Here is a 25,268-nt window from a genome sequence, read left to right as displayed (position 1 = left end):
AAGTACTTCTTGGAAGCACAGTCTCTCTCTCTTTGGCTTCCCTGTTGGAACGAAGCTGCAGTGAGGCTCTCCACCTGCCTTTCCCTTGCAGGCAAGTTTCCTCCTTCAAGCAGAAGATCGCAGGGAAGTCTCCACCCACAGAGAAGTTCGCCATCCGCAAAGCGAGGCGCTACAAAGCGAGCGAACATGTTCCTCTGCCTGTGCCAGCCCTGGTAAGGGTGGAGATACATGACCTCTCTATGCTTGTGGGCATGGGTGCGAGAGATGTCATGGTGTCAAGTGAATGGAAAACCTTTTCATGACCATGCTCTCATTGCCAGTTTTATTTTTTAATATATATTTTTTATTAAATTTTCTAAATTACATTTCAAAATATTCATTTTAAACAACCTTAAATCAATGACTTCCTTTCTTCTCTTTCCGTGGTTCATTTTGCATACCATACATGCCTGCATATTTTACATGAACTAAACCATTCAGTAACCCAATGTTACATCCATCAAATCTTATTTACACTGTTTAATTTATCTTAATGCTACCAGCATTTTAAATGAACACAATTTTCACCCATATACTCAGTAAACATTTTTCAGTCTTCTTTAAATGTGCATTCTTCTTATTCTATATGTTAAATCTGCAAGCTGTGCATCTCATTGCTAGTTTTAAATTGGTCCAGGAGCCGCACGTAGAAATGAAAAGAAAGAGGTGTGCATTTTCCTCTCATAAATTCTGATGCAGAAAACATACTTGCTACGCTCTCACATCTGAGGAACATTGTGTCCTCCCACGCCCGTCCATTTGTGTGCATCTAGTTGCACACAAGAGATGCATGGACGAGTCTCAAGAGGCAAGAAGCTTCTGTCTGCTTCCCCTGGGCTGGCAAAAACAGTTTGATGAGAAAGGAAGTCTGCAGCCTCTGTCTCTCCCCACCTCCGTCCCAAATTCCTGCTACCATCACCATGCCCTCCCTGTGCTTTTCCCTCCCAGGAGATGATGTATATGTGGAATGGATTCACCGTCCTGGGCAAGCGCCAGGAACTGCTCAAGGGGACTCTAGAGACTCTGACACAGGCTGAGAAGATGCTAGAGAAAGCACCAGGTAACACACTGGTTTCACGAAAGTGGCAAAGGGTGGGTGGGCATGCAGAGCTGCTAGAATAGCAAATTATGTTCTGGAATGCATGCAAAAAATAGAAGTTGCATATCCTAATATCTCGGCACAATATTTAGAGGAGTAAATAATGGGGCAAGGTAGACAGGGACTGGATCTAGACACATCAAAGAAGCGTTTCAGTTTAAAGCATTGTAAATTTAAAACAGGGAAAACAGGCAGAGAAAAACAGGACTCCACATTGCCATCTGGTGGCACGATGTTATATATCGCACAACATATATAAATCGCTTTTTCTTTACTGTACCAGTCTAGCTGATTCCAGGGACGAAATGACATGCTAAAAGTTTGGGAAATATTGATAACCTCTGTTAGTTTTCAAATCCTTGTCAGAAGCTTGGCAGAATTTCTTTGAAACCATGAGAAGGCAAGGTCACAATATTTTGTACTGGACTTCAAAGTTACAATTCCTTGATCCCAGGAAATAATATTTGGAGCTTAGATACCTTCCTTTTTTGGCCTGTTTTTTACAAAGTGTCTGTTCCGGCTCACAAATAAACTGGGCAGGGAAATTCATGTAAGCGGGGAAACACTGAGTTTTCCTTCCTAGTTGTAGTGTTGAGAACAAAGGAAGTGTTTGCTGACCAATAATCTGAATGCATATGAACTGCCAACTGCTCCTCAAGTGTGGAGTTGGGGGCATCAACTGCTTAGCTTGGTTCACCTCTCCTTTTGCCGTTTTTCTTCCTATTCTTCCCCATTACCTTCAGCCAGTGAGTACCAGGTGGATGACCGGTGTCTGGTACTACTTCTCAAAGGCCTGGTTCTGAAGCACTTGCACAGTTCGGCTGAAGCAGAGGCTTGCTTCAGTGCTGTCCATGGCAGGTGAGATTCCGAAGAGTTTCCAGTCTATTTGGAGGAGAATATGGGTTTTTCTTTAATGAGCTGGGCTTCTCCCAAGGTAAGGATCATTCTGCCTGGCACAGAAAGAGGGCTTCATGCTTCCTCTCCTCAGGCCTCACCACCCTTTAGGTGGCTGAAAGTAATTTGATGCTTCTCAAGGAGTAGGTTGCTTCCCATTCTACCTACAATCCTCTGCAAACACAACCATCTGGTTCCCATTTGTGTTCCACCTCTTATTTATTCATATATGTTCATTCCATTCCAATACCTCTTTCCATATCCTACCCAGACCCTGAGATCATCTTATGAGGCCTTCCTTTGTGTACCTCCTCCTCAAGAGGTCCAGAGGTGGCAACACGAGAACGGGGCCTTCTCTACAGTGGCTCCCCAGGGAAGTTCGCCTGGCGCCTTCATTATACACCTTTAGGCGCCAGGCAAAAACGTTCCTTTTTAACCAGGCCTTTGGTTGGACTGATTTACATCCCATGCCCTTTTAAAATTGTCTTTTTTGGGGGGAGCTATTGTTTTTATTTTTATTATGTATTTTGTGGTTTTATATCTTGATTTTATTCTGTGAACCGCCCTGAGACCTCCGGGTATAGGGCAGTATATAAATTCAATAAATCAAATAAATCAAGACCTAGTAGACCTTCACCCTAAACCCAGCCGCTTTTCATGCACATGTTTGCCTCCCTGTCTGCAGTGAGAAGAGGATCCGGTATGATCACTACTTGGTACCCAATGCACTGCTGGAGTTGAGTCTCCTCTATGTGGCACAAGGCCGTAATGAAGAGGCTGTGCAGCTGCTTCGTCGGGCGAAGTAAGTGAGCCCCCCGGTTTATTCCACAAAGCTTGGCTTTAAGGAAGAGAGCAAAAGCTTCCTCGGAAGCTCTTGCTACCTTGTAATGTATAGGTGAAACTCGAAAAATTAGAATATCGTGGATTGAATAGCTACTGCACCTTTTCCCAATATTCTAATTTTCTGAGATGGTTAATTTGGGGTTTTCATCAGCTGTATGCCATAATCATCACAATTACAGTTGTACCTCGGGTTACAGATGCTTCAGGTTACAGACGCTTCAGGTTACAGACTCCGCTAACCCAGAAATAGTGCTTCAGGTTAAGAACTTTGCTTCAGGATGAGAACAGAAATCTGGCGGGGCGGCAGCAGCGGGAGACCCCAATAGCTAAAGTGGTGCTTCAGGTTAAGAGCCAGTTGTATTTTCCTGTGTTTTTTTTCCCTGTTTCATCCTTTTTTATATGCCTATGTATTTTTGAAATTTTGAATAAATATCATTTTAAAAAAAAGAAAAAAAGAGCCAGTTTCAGGTTAAGAACGGACCTCCAGAACGAATTAAGTTCTTAACCCGAGGTACCACTGTATAACAAATAAAGGCTTGACATATCTCACATTGCATGTCATGAGTCTATCTCATATATTAGTTTCACCTTTTAAGTTGAATTGCTGAAATAAATGAACTTTTCCACGATATTCTAATTTTTTGAGTTTCACCTGTATATGGAATCCTGTAAGATTTATTAACCCCATGGAGGTTAAGGAATAAAGGTTGCCAGTTCAGTCACTCATCCTTTCCCCTAACCCAACCATTGAAACTGCATTCTGGGCAATAAGATCTTAGAACCAGTAAGGCAAAACATGAAGCTGCTTTGTACTGAGCCAGATCTTTGATCCCATATGATCCCGAAACCAAATTACCATCGTTTCATTGGTTGGCTACTGAGATGCACATACCTTGGGATGCTGTTAAATACAATGAGTAGAATAGACACATTCCAGGATATAACACCTGCTGATTGCCTCTCCCTACAGGAACAACTACAAGAATTATTCAATGGAGTCACGCACTCTCTTCCGGATACATGCTGTATTGTCCAAACTCAAGGCCTGCCAGGAAGAAAATGGTGCAGTTGGAGACAGCCCTTCCTAGGGAATGGTGTGTTTCCTGCCTTCTTTCTCGAAAGAGGAGGTGAACTGTTGCTCTCAGGAGCACCTAGACCAAAGAGGGAACCTGCCAAAGTACAAGGTCTTGGGATGATCCCTCCTTCCTCGGGTGGGTGTGTTTGGAAGGAATGTGTTGTCGTCACCTGTTGTGCTGCTTGGCTAGGCTACCAATCTAGTGCTTGATACTTGGTGTGTGGGAATGGACAAAGCTTTACCCATCAGAATTTTGACTTCCAAGACCAGGAAGTAGCTGGGGAAATAATTGCTTGCTAATCAATGAAGCTGAAAGGAGGACCTCATCTTCGTTAATCAGTCTCCTCTCTCAAGGTCCTACAAATGAAGGTTAATATCTCCCCCCTCCTTCAACAATCAAATCAAGACTTGGAAATAACCTGAAGGTGTAGTACTCTCCACCTTCCTTTTTTTGGTTTACTATCTCCTGTTTTGTTGGCAAATCCTAATCCCCTTTCCTTCTTGCTCCCTGATCTTTAACTCAGCAAGCCACAGCACCCTGGAGCCTGCATCTGGTGGCCTTTCATTTCACATTGGTGCTGAACCTGAAAGTTTCAGTCGCCTACCAAGACTTCCAACTTTGGCTTAGAAACTGGGTTTATCTCAACATTCTGCTGTGGCTTTCTTGTTTTCAAAAGTGCAAACAACTTTTTGGTATTGATTTGATCATTCTCCATTTAAGGACAAAGTTTTCAAATGTTGGAAAGGAATAAGGAGGTGATTTTAGCAGTTTCTTGAAGCAGGGTAACAGCCAGTCATTCATGTCCTACACGAGGGTGGGTAAATATTTTAAGTGAAACCACCTCTAAGTAATAACTGGACTGTGATACTTTGGAAATGGCTGTGGGGCAATGCGTCTCTTCTATCATTTAAGTTTCACTGCTGCCCATGTGTTTATATTCATTGCTGATCATCCTGGTTAAAAGCAGCTGATGGGCCTACCATCTGAAATTGTCTTCCTTTCAATGTGGTTATTGAATTGCCTTCTAGTAACTAGTTCTACGGATTCACCGAGTTGGGGAATAAGAACACAACCACTTTGCATTCTTATTTTTTCTATGGTAGGTAGCACTTATTTGTTCTGTAAGAGGGTGCAGATAACATCTGTATTGGTAACCCTGTCTACCCAGAACTCTTCTGCCACACTTTTGACTCAGGGTTGCTTATTAGAGATGCGTGTTAAACCCATGTGAGAGGATCAGTATTAGATCCACATGATTTAGTGTTGCTCATATCATGAGCACACGTGGTAAAATATTTGTTAAAAAATAAATTTGCATGCATGGAGGCAGAGCATAAAAGCGGCAACAGATTCATGCACCCCTTTGCATGGTCACCATTCATCTACAGACTGATCTTGTGGAAAATTATTTGCTGTGGAGGGAAGCAGTGGCATGCTAAATTACTCTCTTGCTACTCTCCTTGGCACTCTTCTACTTTCATGGAGAGAATGCATTAAATCAAACATAGCAACACATCACTAACAGGAGGGGAAAGAGTTTTTGTGCTTGAATTCTGCTTGCGGGTTTCCTACCAGCATCTTATTGGCCACTGTGGGAACAGGATCCTGGACTAGATGGGTCATTGGCCCGATCCTGCAGGTTGCTTTTATGTACAGTGGTGCCTCGCAAGACGAAAAGAATCCGTTCCGCGAGTCTCTTCGTCTTGTGGTTTTTTCGTCTTGCGAAGCAAGCCCATTAGCAGCTTAGCGGATTAGCCCTATTAGCGGCTTAGCGGATCATCGGATCAGCTGATAAGCGGCTTAGCGGCTTAGAAAAGGGGGGGGGAGGGAGGAAAAAAAAACCGCAGGAACTCGCAAGACGTTTTTGTCTTGCGAAGCAAGCCCATAGGAAATTCGTTTTGCGAAGCACCTCCAAAACGGAAAACCCTTTCGTCTAGCAGGTTTTCCGTCTTGCGAGGCATTCGTCTTGCGGGGCACCACTGTACTTATAAAAGATTGGGCACCTGCACACCCCAATTCATGAGCCCGGTTAAGGAAGATTGAGGCTCAATACAGCAAGCTCCTTTTCTCCTGCTCTGGAGGGGAGGGGGGAGACTTGAACCAATGGATTCAAGTTACAAAAAGGAGATTCTGATTAGATATCAGGAAGAACTTTCTGTCACTAAGAGCTGTTTGACAGTGGAACAGACACCCACAAGAGGTGGTGGACTCTCCTTCCTTGGGGGGTTTTAAGCAGAGGTTGGGTGGCCATCTGTCATGGATGCTTTAGCTGAGATTCCGGCATTGCTGGGGGTTGGATGAAATGTGCTTTGGCGGTCCCTTTCAACTCTACGATTAAATGGTTCTAAAATGCTACTAACTGGATAAAGAACAGTCCTGCGCTGTGTGGTAGGGAGCCTTGTCCTAACTTGGAACAGCACAGGCCCACCCCTGAGATAGAATGTGAATGTATTGAAGCTTATGCTATAGCAGCAGCTAAACTATTTCACCATACAGTGGTGCCTCGCAAGACGAAAAGAATCCATTCTGCGAGTCTCTTCGTCTTGCGGTTTTTTCGTCTTGCGAAGCAACCCTATTAGCGGCTTAGCGGCTCTTAGCGGCCTAGAAAAAGGGGGGGGAGCGAAAAAAACCGCAAGACTCGCAAGACGTTTTCGTCTTGCGAAGCAAGCCCATAGGGAAATTCGTCTTGCGAAGCGCCTCGAAAAACGGGAAACCCTTTCGTCTAGCGGGTTTTTCGTCTTGCGAGGCATTCGTCTTGCGGGGCACCACTGTCCCCTAATTGCATGGAAAATGCAGGGGTGCTGCTAAGAACAAAAGGAGGGTCGCAAACAGTGTCATCCTTGTGAGACATTTGGAACAGATGTTAAGAGGACTGGCATGAAATTATGGTAACTCTACCTCATCTGTGTTGCAGAGTAAACGTCTTGCCTTAGCTGTTCTCTGCCTTATGTGCTGTGCTCCATAGAAACAGGATATAGTGTTCCTTTTTAAAAAAAACATGCACACACACGTGTTTCTGTCCCTTCTCTTTGGGCAGGCTTGTGATCTGTACCTTAGTCCAGAACGTGGCACTTCCCGCAAATTCCCCATGTGATCCGTGACCAACTCTGTTCCATACTCACAGGAGCATAGGTCCGACATGTGCTTGAGAGAGCCCTGCAAGGTTTGCCACTGAACACGTAACTCAACTTTTAATCTGCAGGAGTGGGTCAAATGTTTTATCTCTTGCCATCCCTTTCCTTACGAGAATTTTTGCATTGCCTTCTTACTTTTCATTAATTACATGCACATTGCAGTTAAGATGCCTCCCACATCTTGCATGATCGTGTGTAGATAAGTTAACACTGGTGGGCCTATGACTTGGGCCTTTCACTATGGGCACTCAGTTGTGGGGGGGTGTAGGTTGTTTTGAGAGTTGACGTTAAAAAAATGAAAATACGCTAAACGTAGACACCGCACGGGAGTCAACCGAAGCAAAATGCTAACCAAAAAAAGAACCACTAGCAAGAGAAGCTCGCCTCTGCTTCTTAAGCTTGAGTACACCTCAAGTAAGGAAAAACAGACACATACAAAATCCTGTCGCTACTACTAACTGGATGGGGGAAGGGTCGGAGATTTTTTTGTTTTTTTAAAAAAAATTAATTATTAACATAGTTTGGTCTTTAAAACTTTATGTATAAATTTTGGTGCCAGCACTGGGTGATTAATTAATTCTGACAAATGTATGTAAAATAAAAATAATTTATATAAGGTGTTTTGCTTTAATTTAACAAAAATCCAGGGTTAAAGGGTGAGGCATTTATCAGCCCCAAAAAGGAGGAGCAGCTTAACTGGTCGACGTAAAGAAGAAAAAGCTTAATTCGCAAGTGTATATGGATGGCCACGTGGTGATCACTGTGGAAGAGCAGCTCAAATTTGTCATGGGAAAAACTGAGACAGAGCTGAACATGTATGTGTCCCTCCGTGTACTTTTAGATGATCTTATGTGTACCTGTCCTCCCTTTAAATTCTAGCTGCCCAATAATGTTCTGAAGGACTTTTAGGAAGGAAGGAACTTTTTAAAAATTAGAACCTCTTCTGAATTTCTGAATTTCCTCCAAGTTCTTTAAGACTTACTCTAGCTAAGCATGCTAGGGTTGTAGTTTTAAAAGGCCTGTATCACTTTCATTTCCCCTGCTTTCTGTTCATTCATTTGGGATTCATTTGGAAGGCTGTTTCGAAAATGGAAGTCTGATAGATCTGAATCTACAATTGTTCCACTAGAGGGAAGCAATCACCATGCTACAAACGTCTCTTGGCCTTTCCATTGTGGAAAAGGGACCAACATATAGACCTTTTCAGCTAAACACTTTGGAGATGACAGCCTACGGCCTCTTTTTAGAGGATACTGTTGATGCTACTACTACAGTGGTACCTCGGGTTAAGTACTTAATTCGTTCCGGAGGTCCGTTCTTAACCTGAAACTGTTCTTAACCTGAAGCACCACTTTAGCTAATGGGGCCTCCAGCTGCCACTGCACTGCTGGAGCCTGATTTCTGTTCTTATCCTGAAGCAAAGTTCTTAACCTGAAGCACTATTTCTGGGTTAACGGAGTCTGTAACCTGAAGCGTATGTAACCCAAGATACCACTGTATAGTTGTACATGACAATACACCCTCTGCTTCTCTTCAGACAGAGGTTTGCAGTCATATCAGTCCTTTCCCAGCTGTTCATGTAAATTGTCCCTGGTTTCAGCAGAGGTCTGACCGAAAAGTTCCGAGTGGGATTTGCTCCTTGCGTGTCGAAACATATCAAACTGAGTACAGTTGCGGACTCCGCAACAAGAGCTCGGGAGCTAAACAGATCCTATTTGAAACAAGACTTACCCGACACAAAATGAAGCCGAACACATTAAGTTTGCACATTTGCTGATAGTTCATAGCACTGCAGGGCCCAGCTGATAATGTCAAATCCCACAAGCTGTTTATTGGGGTCTGGAGTGACTGGGTGTCAAAACATGCAAACAAAGCAATTAATAAATTATTAGTGCTCCTTTGCAAGCTGGGGCTGTGAGAAATACATGATGTTTCACATCACCTATTCATATGTTCAAATAATGCTGCCTGCTTTATGATTTTAGACACTGAAGGAAGAAGAAAATCACTGTGACTTGTTGCTCATGAATACTCTGGTACTATAAATAAGCACACAAGTGCTATTTAAAGTAGCTGCTAAAATAAAATGGGGAGAAGCCCTACTAACTTCACTTGTTCTAGTGACAGCTGAGGCTTGTGTGTGCTTGTAGCAGGACACGTTTGCCCCGTAAGAAGTGCCAACTTTCTAGCCTCCCTTCAAAAGGTGGACACACAGCAACTAATCAAGACACAGAGTGGCACAGGAGCTGGAATTGGGTTTAAACAAAGACCCAGAGCTTCAAGTCCCTGCCTAGCCATGAAGGTTACTGAGTGGCCTTGGAAGAAACCACAGGTTGGCCCACCTCTGCAGTTTTGTTGTGAGGATTACACTCTGTGCTCTTTGAAGGAAGGGCAAAATACAAACATAAATAGACAACATGTTGGGCTTGACAGGTTTGGGGTTCTTTCTCCTGTTATTAGTCTGTTAATTTTAAAATATAAGAAACCCAAGGTTAAAAATACCATGTACATTTATTTGTCTGTAACTGCACGCAACACATCAGCCAGCTAGTAGGTGAGGGTAGTTTACTGCACTGGAAAGATATAACTCAAAGTTTGACATCATCACCCTCAGGATCCACCAACAAGGAATTCAGAAGCATTAGCAGCAAAGGTGTTTGCTACTCCAAATCCATTTTTGGTGATCATTTTGGAGAGATAGGGAGAGAACACCTGAATATTCTCTCATCGGTGGTCAGAAAGTTGGGAAATGACCTTCAGGCAGGATCAAGCGTTGCAAGATATGTGCTTGCTGGGCCTCTGCACCAGGTTAACTCAATGCACAGTCCAGAGTCTGCATTTTCAGAGCCCCAACAGACTATGTGACCTGATGTGATGCGTCTGCTGCAACCACCTCCCCTTCTTTGTCTGAGATTGAGGCAACAGGTGCGCTTTGCATTGCTTTTTTGGCCAGAGCCTCCTCTCTCCGCTGCTTCTTCTGCAGCTTCGCTTCCTTCTTTCTAGCCTTCTCCATCTCTTGCACCATCTCTTGGAACTGAGCACTGCGGTGATCCAGGTTGTAACCAAAGCGCTCACGGGCTTCAGCCAGTAGCATCTGCCGCCGCTCCTTCTCTTCACGCTCTTTGGTCTTGCGCTCCTCCTTTTCCCGCAACCAGTTTGCAATCATCTCTGGCATCTTGGCCATTTGGGCGGCAATGTGCTCCTCTCTGTGAAGAGAGGAAAAACAGAAGATCAAACACCTGCAGACTCCTCAACAAGCTGGAAAAAAGAGATATAGACTCCCTTTGAATACTTCAAGACATGCCACATTCTTTGATTTAAAATGACTCAAGCCTCACATTTCAATTAAAACAAACTCTGAAAGCATTAAGTTTAAAAAATGAAAATATAAATAACTCAGTAATAAAGGCACAATAAAGCAGCAGGAGCAACAGCAAGAAGTATGTCAATGTGACTATTTTTTTTAATTAAAAAACCCCTGACAACTAGAATAGTTTGAACCCAGTAACTGAACTCACACAAGGTAAGCGCCAGGTGAACCATCTTGGGACAGCATTACAAGGCTGGAACACCTCAATAAATAAGGCTCTTTCCCAGTCACCATATGTTCAAATGCAGAGGCAACTGGAGCAGAACCTCTTGAGGATGATCTTAATGTGTGGGCAATTTTCATCTGATCCATCTAATGCAATTATTAAGTTTGCAGATGATACTACCATAACGGGTCTAACTACAGGTAGAGATGAATCAGCGTACAGGGGGGAGGTTCAAAAAGTATCTACATGGTGCCTAGAGAATAACTTGCACCTAAATATTAGCAAGACAAAGGAGATGGTGTTGGACTTTCGGAGGAAGAGAAGGGAACTAACCCTGTTGTATATCGGTGTGTGTGTGTATGTGTGGAGAGAGTCTCTTCCTTTAAATTCCTGGGAAGTGAAGACCTTAGTGAAGACCTCACTTGGAAAAACAATATAACTCAGGTGGTTAGGAAGGCCCAACAGAGACTCCATTTCCTCAGGGTCTTGCGAAAGAACAATGTTAAACAACAATTGATGTCCTCTTTCTACCGGTCCACAATAGAAAGTGTCCTCTCATATTGTATCATGGTGTGGTACGTTGGCTTGACAGCCACGGGCAGAAAGTCTTTACAGAGGGTGATGAACACAGCACATGTTATCATGGGCTGTCTCCTGAGCTTGCTAGGTGACATCGCAAGGGATCGATGCCTTAGGAGAGTGAGAAAAATTCTCAGGGACAATTCACATCTCGGCCAGCACCTCTTTAATCTTCTACCCTCGGGCAGGAGATATAGAAGTATAATCAGTTGTACCAACAGGCTAAAAAAACATTTCTATCCATGGGCTGTTAGGCTGCTGAACGGAAAATAATATAGTGCAACTGACTTTTGGGGTTGGTGTGTTGTGCGACAAGCACACAGAGTGCAGTGAGATTGAGTGTTGGGGGGGGGGGAGGGAGGCTCGGTTAATTTCATTGTACACAGGTTGTACATTGACAATAAAGGTACGATGGTGCCTCAGATTAAGTACTTAATTCGTTCCAGAGGTCCGTACTTAACCTGAAACTGTTCTTAACTTGAAGCACCCCTTTAGCTAATGGGGCCTCCTGCTGCTGCCGCACCGCTGGAGCACGATTTCTGTTCTCATCCTGAAGCAAAGTTCTTAACCTGAAGCACTATTTCTAGGTTAGTGGAGTCTGTAACCTGAAGCGTAAGTAACCTGAAGCATATGTAACCTGAGGTACCACTGTATTCTTATTCTTAATATTCATACAGAGCAGGTTGTTGCTACTGTTGTTTCAATACCCAGGTCCCAAACCTAACAGGGCTTTATAGGTTAAAATCAGCACTTTTGAGTTGACCCTAGAAATGAACCAGAATCCACTGACACTGTTTTAAAATAACTGAGAGGGATTCTGACTGACCCTGCTTCCAGGAAGTCTACCTGTCGTGTTCTTTGCACCAGTTGAAATTTCAGAGGAGTCTTAAAATGCAACATAAATTGTTACTCGTGGCCAGCCTCTCTATCTGGAAGGGACTGCAGGTGGTGCCAGGCAAATGTGCATTACGTTGCATGTGCCACCTGTGCATTTAGTGTGAGAACCATATATAACAGCGCTCCATGGGGCAAACTGGCCCTTAACCAGAAGTGGAACAGGTTGACTGTTACCTCCCTGTTCAGACAAGCCACCTACCAATGGGACTTCCAATTTATCTGGACTGTGAGTCAATTTTTAGCCCTTACCCACTGACATTAGATACTTGTTCAGAACTTCCGGTATCCTACCTGAATTCAGTCAAAAGGATGGTAGCCAGTCCTAAATCCTCGCTCAGAAGCATAACATAAATGTTAAAGAGCATTTGGGGGAGGGGGAGATATAAACTTCATACTGGCAGAACTTCATACTACCAGTGCCATGGCAGAACAACAGTTCCCTAGCATGTTATGGAACCAGTCCACCTGTAGGAACAGAACCACTGAAATACAGTCTCCAATTCCCATCCCAAATGGGTCCAAAGGTTTGCCTTTGGAGGGAGAGAATTACGCCAGCAGATGTCCTTAATTCTGACTGGCCCTGGTAATCACCAAGATGATGTTCCTTGGCAAGGAAGATAAGTTGTTCTCTGTTTCAACCTGCAATGGCCAGATGTCCCAAGTAGACTGGGAATTCAGTGCCCAAAGGACCTCAGCCTTGGAGTAGAGGGGATCATCTTGCAGCCACTGTGAGGACAATTCCCACCTCCTTCCCCAAGGTCAAGGTAGCAGCAGCTAAGACTCACAATGCTCACCAGAGGGCAGCAGCATACTGATCACAGTGAGTGAAAATGTGGAACCAGCCTAAAAGCAAGGGTCTACAATTTTTGGCCAGCGTTGCAAGTGAAGACAAAAACTGTGGTCATCAGAGCCTTCCCCTCTGCTGGCTTGATGGGAAAAAGTGCCTCTACCCAACAGCAAAGGGACGTGGGTGGCGCTGTGGGTTAAACCAGAGCCTAGGAATTGCCGATCAGAAGGTCGGTGGTTCGAATCCCTGTGACGGGGTGAGCTACCATTGCTTGGTCCCTGCTCCTGCCCACCTAGCAGTTCGAAAGCACGAAGTGCAAGTACCGTAGATAAATAGGTGCTGCTCCAGCAGGAAGGTAAATGGCGCTTCCATGCGCTGCTCTGGTTCACCAGAAGCGGCTTAGTCATGGTGGCCACATGACCTGGAACCTGTACCCCGGTTCCCTCGGCCAATAAAGTGAGATGAGCCCCGCAACCCCAGAGTCGGTCATGACTGGACCTAATGGTCAGGGGTCCCTTTACCTTTACCCAACAGCAAAGGAAGCTCCCTCTACCCTTCATGCAGACCGGCAGGGAGTATTCTGACTTCAGTCAGCTATGGGGTCAGAGCTGCTATGCCAAGCTCAGAGTACAGCCACAGAAGCTCTTGCCACCAAGCTGAAAACCCAAGCTTGTTGGGTTAACCCTTATAGGACCAAGGTGCTGCAAGGGCCTAGCACCTCCAGCCTCCCTTTCAACCTTAGTAAGGGATAGGACTTGCCATGAAGCCGCCAGGATGATCCCTGCACACCAAAGTTGGGAGGATGGCTTGCTGCTCAGCCCTCAAGAGGAGACCATGCCATATTTGCTAGGGCAAGTGTAGTTGTTGAAGCCTGCCTACAAGTCACCTGCATAATTAGGGAAACAACCGAGGGGGAAAAATCAATCTTTTCCTTCTAAATGTCCTCAGAATTGAATTCAGAAAGGAAAATTACCACCAGCTGAAGGCTACACCAACAATATATCTGGCCCAGCATACTTTGAGTGTCTTGTCTTTTGCAATGCCCTTTGTCTCCGCTTTTGACACAGTGTGGTCTGGACTGGGAGCAGGCAGGCAGAAGGATGGTGTCACCTTGCAGTTAAAAGGTAGCCTGGGTGGTACCTTCCACATCAGATTTCCTGTGTGTCTATCATTGCGAGAAACCACAGAGACCCATATCCTGAGAGTACAATTCATGTCTTTCCAAAAGGACATTTTTGTTTACTGACTGCCAAGACACCTTACAGAAAGGTAATCAGTGGTGCCCTGTGTAAATAAGGATACACCGTTCCTCTTCTTACCTACAACAACCAGTTCTTAAAAGGCACATTTCATATTATTCCCCACCAATGCGTGTTACAATATCAAATATTACCTATGGTTCTCTAGTCTAGCCACTTAAGTTTGAGACACCCTCCTGGGCTACTTCCATTTGTGTGGGAAAATGGTTTGCACATAAGAGCATGGGCAAAAGTTTATTATTGCAAGGTGATTTCATAGCAAAAGACATTGCTTGGAGCATGAACAACGCGTGGAAAGCTCATGCTGTCCCAATGATTGGTCCACGTAATATGGCCTGATCGACTACGTGTGATGGTATGGCATTGTCCTTATCTGCTGGCTGAGGGAAAGTTGCTTTTTGGTTTTTGTATCTTTTCTTCTGCACACAATAAATGTTTGACTGCAGCAGCTCATGGGCAGTCAGATTTCTTCAACCCATCTTGGTGTGAGACTGATTATTTACGGATGGCGAGCAGGTTCTCGTCACATTTGTGTCAGCTTTACCAACCTGGAGGCTACTTTAGCAATAGTGCTAATATACCCAGCTTTCTGCAATCTTTTTGGAACAAGCTAATGCACAATTGGGCAGCCATATGTCCGGATTTTCAGTCGGCGAAATGGCACCCAACTTTGAAAACTTTGACGCCCCCTCCACCCCAAAGCAAGCTCAACAATTTTGTCCTGATTTTCACTTTGGGGTATATGGCAACCCTAAGTATGATAAAAATTGTGAAGGTCTCTCCCTCTCCCTTCCCTCTATTGTATATATACAATAGTTTTTGTAGTATGTGTGCTGCCACCTGTACTTTTGCAATTTTTTTGCACTGGTCCTCTCTCACGGCTTCACCAATTCTGATGACCGGATGTACAATACAAGCCATCCTATATGACCCATCTTCTGCTGCCTACTCTCTCATATATGAAAATACAAACACATCTACTTGTTCTATTGCTATCCTGCCAAAGTTTCACAGAATCCTGTAATTGCAGACTTGGCAGGGGATCCCCAAGGGTCATCTAGTCCAACCCTCGCAGGCGGCTCGCTGCTTTTGATTTATTCCATTTCCACGCTGCTTTTCACCCAAATGAATCCCAAAGCGGCTTTTACAAAGCAACGAAGAGCAATAGCGTAACAGGATATATGGAGGAAAGCTGTGTTTATTTGAAAACGTGGGCAGCATTAAGATAAATTAAGCAGCATAAATAAATTTTGATGGATGTTAATAATGGAATACCGAATGGTTTAGTTTATATAAAATATGCAGGGATTTATGTTTTGTAAAATGAACCATGGAAAGAGAGGAAAGGAAGTCATTGATATGCTAAGGTTGTTTGAATGAACATTCTAAAATGTAAAACAGAAAATTTAATAAAAATTATAGAAAAAGAACAATAACGTAATAAAAAAGAACAAACAAGAAAAAACACCCTGGCATAAGTCGCATGAATCACGTCTTTGCAGAAAGTGACTGCAAAGAAAGAAAGAAAAGATGGAGTATAAATGTAATTTCTTTCTGGAAACTTGGGAGTATAGAATACTGTAATCAAATTTCCGTTTGTATCCTTTGAATAACTTTGTGTACTTGATCAATTTCTTTTTCCTTTTTAATATTTTTACTCTTTTTGTATTTTTTCTTTTTAGTTCTGAAGATTTGGATGTAATGTTTTCTTTGTAAATTTTTAATATGCAGTAAAGATTATTATTTTTAAAAGTCGCATGAATCAATTAACCCAATCGTCGACAGAACCATTTCCATTCCTTAAGGCGATATTATCCATATTATCCGACCCCACCCGGGGGGAGCAGGGCGCCCTCGGCCGCAGCCCCTCCGGAGCTCAGCCCCTCTCACCTCGCCCGCCGCTTGGCTTCGGCTCTCTGCTCCTTGGCGTCCAGCCGCTCCTGCATCTCCCTCAGAGACGGGTACCAAGCCTTCTCCTCGGCCTCCATCTCCCGGAGCTTCTCCGGGCTGGGCCAGAGTCCGGCCGGGTCGACCCCGGAGGCTGATCCATGGCGCCCGTACACCTTCGCTTCGTAGGCGGCCGTCAGCTGCCAGGCCGGCGTGCGAGGGTTCTCGGGGTCCGGCCGGTAAACCCCTCCGAGCCGCCGCCTCAGCGGCCGAGCGTTGTAAAACCGGACGCCTCCCAGGGCCTGCCGGACGCTTCCGAAGGCGGCCATCTTGGAGCCGGCTCGCCGGCAGCTCGGAGCTAGGAGGGCGGCCATCTTGGGAGCCAGGCTCCTCCTCCCACCCGTGGGCGGCGCCATCTTGGATGTGCGTCGCGTGGGCGCCGCCATTTTGCACGCCGCGGCTCCCATTTTGGAACGTGACGTCATCGCGCGCTTCGGCCAGCCGACGGAGAGTTGCTTTTGTTGATCGTTATCGTCACAGAGATAGGAAAGGTTAAAGGGACGCGCCCTGAAGGGCGCCATTGAGTCGCTTTGGGTCCGCGCTGAAGCGGGAAGGAGTCAGGAGAGCGCAGCGGCAGCGTTAACCTGTGGAACTCCCTTCCACGTGACGGGAGGCAGCGATGGCCAACCAACTTAAAGAGAATTAGACAAATTCATGGAGGAGAGGGCTATCAATAGCTATTATTTGATTGACATCCTATGCCCTTTTAAAATGTGTGCGTGAGGGGGTGTTTGTTATTGGGTGGTTGTCTTTATTTCGATTATATACTTTGTGGTTTTATATTCTGATTTTATCCTGCGAACCTCCCTGAGACCTGCAGGTATAGGATAGTACATTAAATAAATTTAATAAATTTAAATTTAATAAATTTAAATTTAATAAATTAGTCGTGATGGGTATGCTCTGCCTCTTGCAGTTGGAGGCATTAATGCTTCCGAATACCAGTTGCTGGGAACTGGGAGGTGGGAGAGTTGTTCTTGCACTCATGTTCTGCTCCCTAGTTCCCCACAGACAACTTTTTAGCTGAGAACAAGATGCTGGGGTAATAATAATAACAACAACAATTATTTTATTATTAATACCTGTCCATCTGGCTGCGTTTCCTCGGCCACTCTGGGTGGCTCCCAACAGAATATTAAAAACACAATAAAACATGAAACATTAATAACTTCCCTAAACTAGATGGGCCACTGGCCTGATTCAGTAGTGATTCTCGTATGTTGGGATAGCTCAGTTGGTGGAGCATGAGACTCTTAATCTCAGGCTTGAGGGTTCAAGCCCCACATCAGACTCTGACAAAATATTCCTGCATTGCAGGGAGTTGGGACTAGATAAACTCTTATGGTCCCTTCCAACTTTACAGTTCTATGATTCTATGGTCTTGCATTCTTACGAGTGGGAAAGCGGGGTTTGAGGGGACAGTGGACATGACAATTTAACCAGATTTTGCTTTGCAGCAACCCAAAGCATATTCCATTTGGCATCTTTTTTTGCTTTCAGAGTGACTGATTGTTTCTCATGATCTTTTACTAGAAGCTAACAATTGCAGGACAGTTGGTGAAATTTGTTGAGCTGAATTACCGGTTTTGTACCTACTTTAATGTCTGCCTGTATCTTGATAATAATGACACACATGTGTTGTGTCCTGCAGTACAGACCTGGGACTATGGCCTTCTATTTCTCTAATAAAGGGTGAGAAAGCGACTGTAGTTCTTAAGATGGAGCGAACCTTTTTGTACTAACCATGGCTGCCAACAGTAGTTTGGCCTCTCAGCTTCTACTGCTACCTACAAATTGCAATACAGTGGTACCTCGGGTTAAGTACTTAATTCGTTCCGGAGGTCTGTTCTTAACCTGAAACTGTTCTTAACCTGAAGCACCACTTTAGCTAATAGGGCCTCCTGCTGCTGCCGCAGCTCTGGAGGCCAGCTGGAGGACACGTCGGAAAGTGGTTGGTTGCGGCTGCGCCACCCCACATGCTGGCTGATAGGGATTTGATACCCCTAAGGAGACTCAAAGCGGCTAATATTCTCCTTTCCCTTCTTCCCCCACAACAAACACTCTGTGGGGTGAGTGAGGCTGAGAGACTTCAGAGAAGTGTGACCAGCCCAAGGTCACCCAGCAGCTGCATGTGGAGGAGCGAAGAATCGAACCCGGTTCACCAGATTACGAGTCCACCGCTCTTAACCACTGCACCACACTGGCAGCCTAAACAAAGTGCCACTGTGCCTCTGATCTCCTCATGAGCCACGAGGACTCTTCCTGGTATGATTCTGTTTATTTCCCGGCACTGTGCGTAGTCGATCGTGCAAAAGTGGGAGGATGCCTGTACTCCACAAAGGACTCCTATCCTGTGACAGCAGCTTGTAGGAGGCTCCCTTCTACCAAGTCATACCATCCAGCTCAGTTTTCCATACCACGACTGTTACAAAGATGTCTGCAAATGAGACACGAAGGCTGGCAATATCAACAATGCTGTGTAGGAATATCTGGACAAACACAAACCCCTGTGTTGCATGATCCCCACTAGTATGGATATTTCATTGATAATTATTCGCTGATGAAGACTTTATTCCGAAACTGTTGAACTATTCCAGATATACTGTCCTTTTGAGACTTCTGAGAGACGTCTTCCTTTGAGAGACGGCTTGGAATTCCTTGTTATTCACTGATTTGTTTGACTCTGATATATATAACAACTTGTAGTTACTTGTATATTTTGTGAGGTGTGTTGTATGATATATACATCATTTTGACGTCACTTATTCGTATATTTTGAATGACATCATAACCAATTATATGTATGTTTACTAAGAGTTATTAGCCAGCGTGTTGCGTTTGCATTTGTGTAGGAACATCTTGCAGACGGCTGCAGTGCCTGAAGACAAGCAGCCAGGCCCTGCATCCATAACAGTGACCAGAGGAGGAATAACCGCTGGGAGGAGCGTTGAGAGATGAAATGCTATGGTGCATCTGCCCCAGCTGCAACAAAACATCTCTCTTCCATTATTGGTCTCTACAGCCACAGCAGGTGCTGTATTTTTCAAATGGTGTGACTTCACCACTGAAAGCACAGCCCTCCATGGTCTCCTGAGACAGATGGATGCCAAGTGACTCTCCAAGGTTTCAGGCAGGAGGGAGACAGCATAGATTGAAACTCCCGCTTGGCCAATGCATGAGAGATACACATGGGTCCAAGGCACACAGTTCCCCCTCTACCGTGCCTTAAAGACAACTGAGAAACCTACTTGACTGTTGCTTACTCTTATAGGGGAGACTATAACAGTTGGCTCTCCAGTTGGAGCTCATACAGTGGTACTTTGGTTCTCAAACTTAATCCGTTCTGGAAGTCCGTTCCAAAACCAAAGTGTTCCAAAACCAAGGCACGCTTTTCCATAGAAAGTAATGCAAAATGGATTAATCCGTTCCAGACTTTTAAAAACAACCCCTAAAACAGCAATTTAACATGAATTTTACTATCTAACCATTGATCCATAAAATGAAAGCAATAAACAATGTACAGTACTGCAGTCGCATAATCAATCAATCAATCAGTAGCTGAACCGGGTTCCACACAGTCACAAAAACAAAACAGCCACGAAAATGCAAAATAAATTGCAAAAACAGACAGACCTCAGTGTAACACTCAAAACAGCACGCTTGCCTTCTGAAAAAAGTTTGCAAACCGGAACACTTGCTTCCAGATTTGTAGTGTTTGGCTTCCAAGTTGTTTGAGAACCAAGGTGTTTGAGAACCAAGGTACCACTGTACAGACATAGCATGAGCACATCATGGTTGAAGGGAAGGAGGAGGCAGCTCTGGCTACTAAAACCTTGAGCCCCCATCTCCCAGCCCACCAAAGCCCCATTTCTAGAGATCCAAAATTAGTTTGTTGAAACAAGGACAGAGTATAGAATAAGCTTTGTCCAATCAAAACAGAGAGTGCTGTTGGTAGCCTTATTCCACAGAAGTCAGAGTCTGAGGTTTGAAGCCATCTTGGAGAAGGAACGATGGAATGGGAACGATGGAGTTGAAATGTGTTTCAAAAGTAGATGAGGTAGATTGGGTTTTCTGCAAATTGCTATTCTGATTCAGCAGCAAACTCTGGCTTTCCCTGGGGAAAGCGGCGGGACGAAAAACTCCACTTGGACGTGGACTTGGGACAAGCAGAGCTGTTCTTGGAAAACACAGTGCAAAAGGGAGTCTGGATGAGCCCCAAGGAGGCATCAGTTGCCTTTCAGAAGCATTCCTTTCACCCCAAACTCTTACCTTGTTTCTCAATTTTAAATTTAGAGTATTCTGCTGCTTTCACATTCCTTCACACTGTAGGCAGCTAACAATCGAACAATTGATCAGCACCTCTCTCTCTCACACACACCTCGTTTTGAACACTTGGTGGAAACCAGGCTCTTATTTTATGAGATACTTTTATGTACGTTTTGGGCTGTGAGAATAATTATTTCCCCCTATTAAAATGAAAATGACATGTGATGGTTTGTTTGCTTTGAGCCTGATGCTTTTTAATGAGATACCAGGATTGCTGTACTGGAAAAATGGCTCATTTCTACAGGAGGGTAATGATCCCTTTGCAAAGCTGATATAAAAAATAATAATAATTACCCCCAAGGGCCTGTAATGAGGGTGTGATTTCTACATAGCACTGTTACCTCAAGGTTCCGCTCTCTCTCTCATGCTTGTTCTCTGCTTGGACTAGTTTTAACCGGAGGAATGATTCGGGGCGCTTGTGGTCATTAAATATCCTTTCTTTAACTTTTCCCAAGAGTCAGGGTGTTAACCTGTTTCGTGGCTGGGCTCCAATTTCATTAATTCTGCATCCCTGAATTCCCACCACCACTTTTCAGTTCAAGTTGCTTACACAAAGCACTTTTCTAGCCTGTGTTGTTATTACTCTGAGCATTACTCTGTCTCTTCTCCCCATGTCCTCCAAACTTTCTGCTTCTCAGAAACTTTTGGCTCCACTGCACCTTCTATGTGTAGCATAAGGCAACTGGATAAACAAAATCCTTTCCAGTTCCCCACTAGCAAATATAAAACAAATAGCTTTCTTTGACAAATGCTCAAACTGCCATTTGTCCTCAGTCTGAATTCTTCAAATATTGGCGCAAGTACTATGGAAGCTGAAGGGACAGGGGCGGTGCTGTGGTCTAAACCACAGAGCCTGGGGCTTGCTGATCAGAAGGTCGGCGGTTTGAATCCCACGACGGGGTGAGCTCTTGTTGCTCGGTCCCTGCTCCTGCCAACCTAGCAATTCGAAAGGATGTCAAGTGCAAGTAGATAAATAGGTACCACTCTGGCGGGAAGGTAAATGGCATTTCCGTGCGCTGCTCTGGTTCACCAGAAGCGGCTTAGTCATGCTGGCCACATGACCCGGAAGCTGTACACCAGCTCCCTTGGCCAATAAAGCGAGATTACCGCTGCAACCCCAGTCAGCCACGATGGACCTAATGGTCAGGGGTCCCTTTACCCTTTACCTTTAGTTACTCCCTGAATTAAAAACCCTAGTTTAGTGGCATCCCCCAAGTTTGCAGAGATCAGTGTGGCAATAGGTGAAGTCTCTCTTTGCCCATTACAAGCACTGGGCAACTACTGGAATTTTTATTGGATCGGCTTCTCAGATCTCTCATTGGACATTTGAATTTGGACTTGTTTATCCTGTGGTAACAATCTCTTAAAGTGATTTTCTCTAGCCTCCCCCCACCCTCAATGTAATGAATTTGTGGAGGAAGTGGGGAGGAGAGAGGGCTGCTTCTACACTAGCAATGTTCTCTGAAAATAATATTATTTATTCACTTCATTACTAAGAAAAATCAGACATTGCAAACTGCAATGTTTCTTTGTTGCCCCCCCCCATCTTTTTAACCTTTTTAACCTTTTAGGGCTGCTAAATTGTTGTTCTTCCTCAGTCAGCTGAAAGCAGAATTAAGACTGTACATTCCTGCAGCGCTTAATAAGGTACTTGCATTCTCCATTGCCCTACAACACGGGCAAGTCCCTAAGTATGTTCACTCAGAAGAAGCAAGCCCCGTTAAGGTGGAATCTAACACAAATAAAAAATGTTGTGAAAATGCTTTATATATATATAAAAAAATATTGGATTTCCCCATAGCTCACCATCGCCATCTAGTGTCACATTTGTATAATGCACTTGACAACACACTTAAAACGGGGTTTTTTGCAGCTGTATAGCGGAGTCCAAAGTGTGCTTAATATGGCAACATCACTCAGCAAATGTCTCTGTATTCTTCACAAGCGGTTTCTGCTACTAACATTTTAATTTGGTTGCTTCCTCATCATCAGGGCCGGCCCACCCATGAGGCAAGGTGAGGTGACTGCCTCAGGTGGCAGGATTTCCAAGGAATGCATTGCTTGTTGCTGCTATTGCAGTGGTAGCAACAGTTGTGGCTTGTTCCTTGGAGGCTGGATTTGCCCCTTCCCAATGTAGATCTTCACTCACCCCTTCTTCCCTGGCAGGGGGTGGGGTGGGCACCGTTGTGTGGTTTGTCTCAGGTGTCAAAATGTCTTGGGCCAGCCCTACTCAGTAAGGCTGTATCAGTCCTACCTGTTCACTGGAAGGGGGCATTAATGACTCACTCCCCTTTTGCAGCCATAGCTAATGCTTGTTTCAGATATATATGTGTGTGTGTATACACACACAAATGAATGGTCAATAATCTGAATGGAAAGAGAAAATGAGTCATTAGAGCCCCTCCTCATGGGAACAGGAACTGCCTAATGTTGGTTTGGTATTGTGAAAGCTGGGAGTGAATAGGAAACAACCAATTAAAGTGCTAATAGCTTGGAGAAGCCTTAGTTGTGCTTTCTGTAAAAACTGGGCATGGAAATGTTAATTCTAAAGAAAAGGGCCAGTGTGGAAGCAAGGCTGGTTTGTGGAAATATTTGGCTTTCCTGGAATCGCTCTTTCCTGCCTAGAATGAACTGCACCGGAGAAGGAATCTGTGAGAAAGTTGATATGGCTGCTTGTCCTGCATGTCATGAAGGGCTTTTTCTTTTAAAATATATATTGTTTTATTTTTCCTCTGAAGTGCAAATACACAAATCAAGTTTTCTTTTTTGCTAAAAGGTAATTGCAACAGTAAAAACAAATTAAATTACAAGCAAATGGTGATACTGCTCTCGCTGCAAATTGGCAACAACTACTGTATTTTTCGGTGTATAAGACTAGGTTTTTCCCCTAAAAATAATGTCAAAAATTAGGGGGCATCTTATACACGGATAGTGCCAAAGATGGACTGGCGATTGGTTGTTGCCGCAAAAATAGGGGGTGTCTTATACATGAGGGAATCTTATCGATGGAAAAATACGGTAATTAAAGGCCATATTTCAGTCATGGTTGTGGGTAAGAGGAGCTATGTTAAACCATACTGTACTTATTGAAGGCTACAGATCTAGCTATACCTTCTAAACTGTATGCAGCTTCAGAGTAAATATTGTAGAAGGATCTTGACCATGGGAACAGGCATGTTAACTGTCTTGTGGAACTAGTTTAAATTTTGATTTATTGTGGAAGAGCAAGGCCTCAGCAGAACTAAAGGGCTCTAGCGCAGGAGGTGATGTTTGTTTCAAGAAGGGTTTTATTCTCTGGTTACTTCCACACCAGCTAATTTATCTGGTGAAATTCATTAACTCACTCAGTTTTTATGGAGATTGACATGACACTCATTGCATTCTGGTGATTTCTATTTAAAGGTAAAGGGACCCCTGACCATTAGGTCCAGTTGTGACCGACTCTGGGGTTGCGGTGCTCACTTCGCTTTACTGGCCGAGGGAGCCAGCGTACAGCTTCCGCATCATGTGGCCAGCATGACTAAGCCGCTTCTGGCGAACCAGAACAGCGCACGGAAACGCCGTTTACCTTCCCGCCAGAGTGGTACCTATTTATCTACTTGCACTTTGACGTGCTTTCGAACTGCTAGGTTGGCAGGAGCTGGGACGGAGCAATGGGAGCTCACCCCGTTGCGGGGATTCAAACTGCCAACCTTCTGATCAGCAAGCTCTAGGCTCTGTGATTTAACCTACAGCGGCACCCACGTCCCTGATTTCTATTTACTCTACCTGTTTTTCTCCAGCCTTGATTTGTGGTGATTTTAAAACCTGAAATTCCAGTTGCAGTGCCACCTGTCTGCTGTCTAGGCTTCTCCTGACTAACATCCCTTTCCTTTATCATCTCCTCATTTGGCCCCTCTTTTAAAAAATAAAATAAAAGTAGCTTCTGCTTCTCCCCTACTGGCCCTTTGATTAGTTGTTTCCTTTCAGCAGAGACCACAAGAGTCCTGAATTAGCACTTTAATTATTCGGTTTTTGTTTCCTGCAGGCAGACCCTTTCATTCCTTATTTCATCTTTGAAGCAAGCTTAATTGCTCATTCATTTATTTTAGCTTAATTTCAGTTGCACAAGGAGAGGAATGTAATTCCCGTTTCCACAATCAATTGAGAATACTTACGTGTCAATATCCAAGGGACCTCTAGGGAGACACCCCAGGGCTGCTCCCCAATTGCTGGATCCTAGCAGTTTCATTACTTGACAACAAAAGAGTCCAGTAATGATTACCAGATGGAAGAAACAAGTGTTTACATAATCAAAGGTACAAGTATACACTACCAGTATTGTTTAAGTGCCATTGGTGTTGTGTCACTGGAAGTATTAAGCTGTTCCAGATTTATAGCAGGCAGTAAAATAAAGAGAGCGGTCAGGGTCAGTCAAGATTTAACTTGGGAGTTTCCTGGTGCCCCTTATGATGAGCCACTCAAGCACGCAATGTAGAAAAAGGAAGTGCAATATTGTTCTCCCAAGGCTTAGGAAAGGGACGCGGGTGGCGCTGTGGGTTGAATCACAGCGCCTAGGACTTGCCGATCAGAAGGTCAGCGGTTCAAATCCCCGTGACGGGTGAGCTCCCGTTGCTCGGTTCCTGCTCTTGCCAACCTAGCAGTTCGAAAGCACGTCAAAGTGCAAGTAGATAAATAGGTACCGCTCCAGCGGGAAGGTAAACGGCGTTTCCGTGCGCTGCGCTGGTTCGCCAGAAGTGGCTTAGTCATGCTGGCCACATGACCCAGAAGCTGTATGCCGGCTCCTTCGGCCAGTAAAGTGAGATGAGCTACGACTGGACCTAACGGTCAGGGGTCCCTTTACCTTTACCTC

At 44.5% G+C, this 25,268-nt stretch overlaps 2 protein-coding genes and 1 long non-coding RNA gene across 12 annotated transcripts in view; 1 reads left to right on the top strand and 2 right to left on the bottom strand.

Moving 5' to 3' along the window:
- The window catches only part of LOC307206311 (tetratricopeptide repeat protein 39A-like), a 34,299-nt gene extending 30,311 nt beyond the window's left edge, over positions 1-3,988 (top strand). For 8 of the 10 annotated variants that reach the window (XM_079959445.1, XM_079959444.1, XM_079959442.1 and 5 more), the window contains exons 14-18: positions 92-212; positions 988-1,099; positions 1,882-1,996; positions 2,718-2,834; positions 3,846-3,988. In XM_079959445.1, the coding sequence (XP_079815571.1) occupies positions 92-212; positions 988-1,099; positions 1,882-1,996; positions 2,718-2,834; positions 3,846-3,963 (583 nt within the window). In that variant the 3' untranslated portion in view covers positions 3,964-3,988. Of the gene's footprint in view, positions 1-91; positions 213-987; positions 1,100-1,881; positions 2,328-2,717; positions 2,835-3,845 lie in introns of those variants that run through there. The other 2 variants (XR_013834312.1, XM_079959438.1) reach the window with 2 other exon arrangements.
- A 1,474-nt stretch (positions 3,989-5,462) lies between these two features.
- LOC307206631 overlaps positions 5,463-25,268 on the bottom strand; it is an 89,888-nt gene continuing 70,082 nt past the window's right edge. The window contains exons 2-3 of the long non-coding RNA XR_013834437.1: positions 5,932-6,523; positions 5,463-5,594 (exon numbers count right to left, since the gene is read on the bottom strand). This is a non-coding gene — a long non-coding RNA (uncharacterized lncRNA). The remainder of the gene's footprint in view (positions 5,595-5,931; positions 6,524-25,268) is intronic.
- On the bottom strand, positions 9,578-16,530 carry GADD45GIP1 (GADD45G interacting protein 1). The gene is made up of 2 exons (XM_079959733.1): positions 16,034-16,530; positions 9,578-10,291 (listed from the first exon to the last, which is right to left on the bottom strand). The coding sequence occupies exons 1-2, from the start codon at positions 16,513-16,515 to the stop codon at positions 9,943-9,945; spliced, it is 831 nt and encodes a 276-aa protein (XP_079815859.1). The 5' UTR covers positions 16,516-16,530; the 3' UTR covers positions 9,578-9,942.

The sequence above is a fragment of the Podarcis cretensis genome (genome assembly GCF_951804945.1).
Source record: "Podarcis cretensis genome assembly, chromosome: 17".
Classification (NCBI taxonomy): domain Eukaryota; kingdom Metazoa; phylum Chordata; class Lepidosauria; order Squamata; family Lacertidae; genus Podarcis; species Podarcis cretensis.
This window is presented reverse-complemented; position numbering and strand designations above follow the sequence as displayed.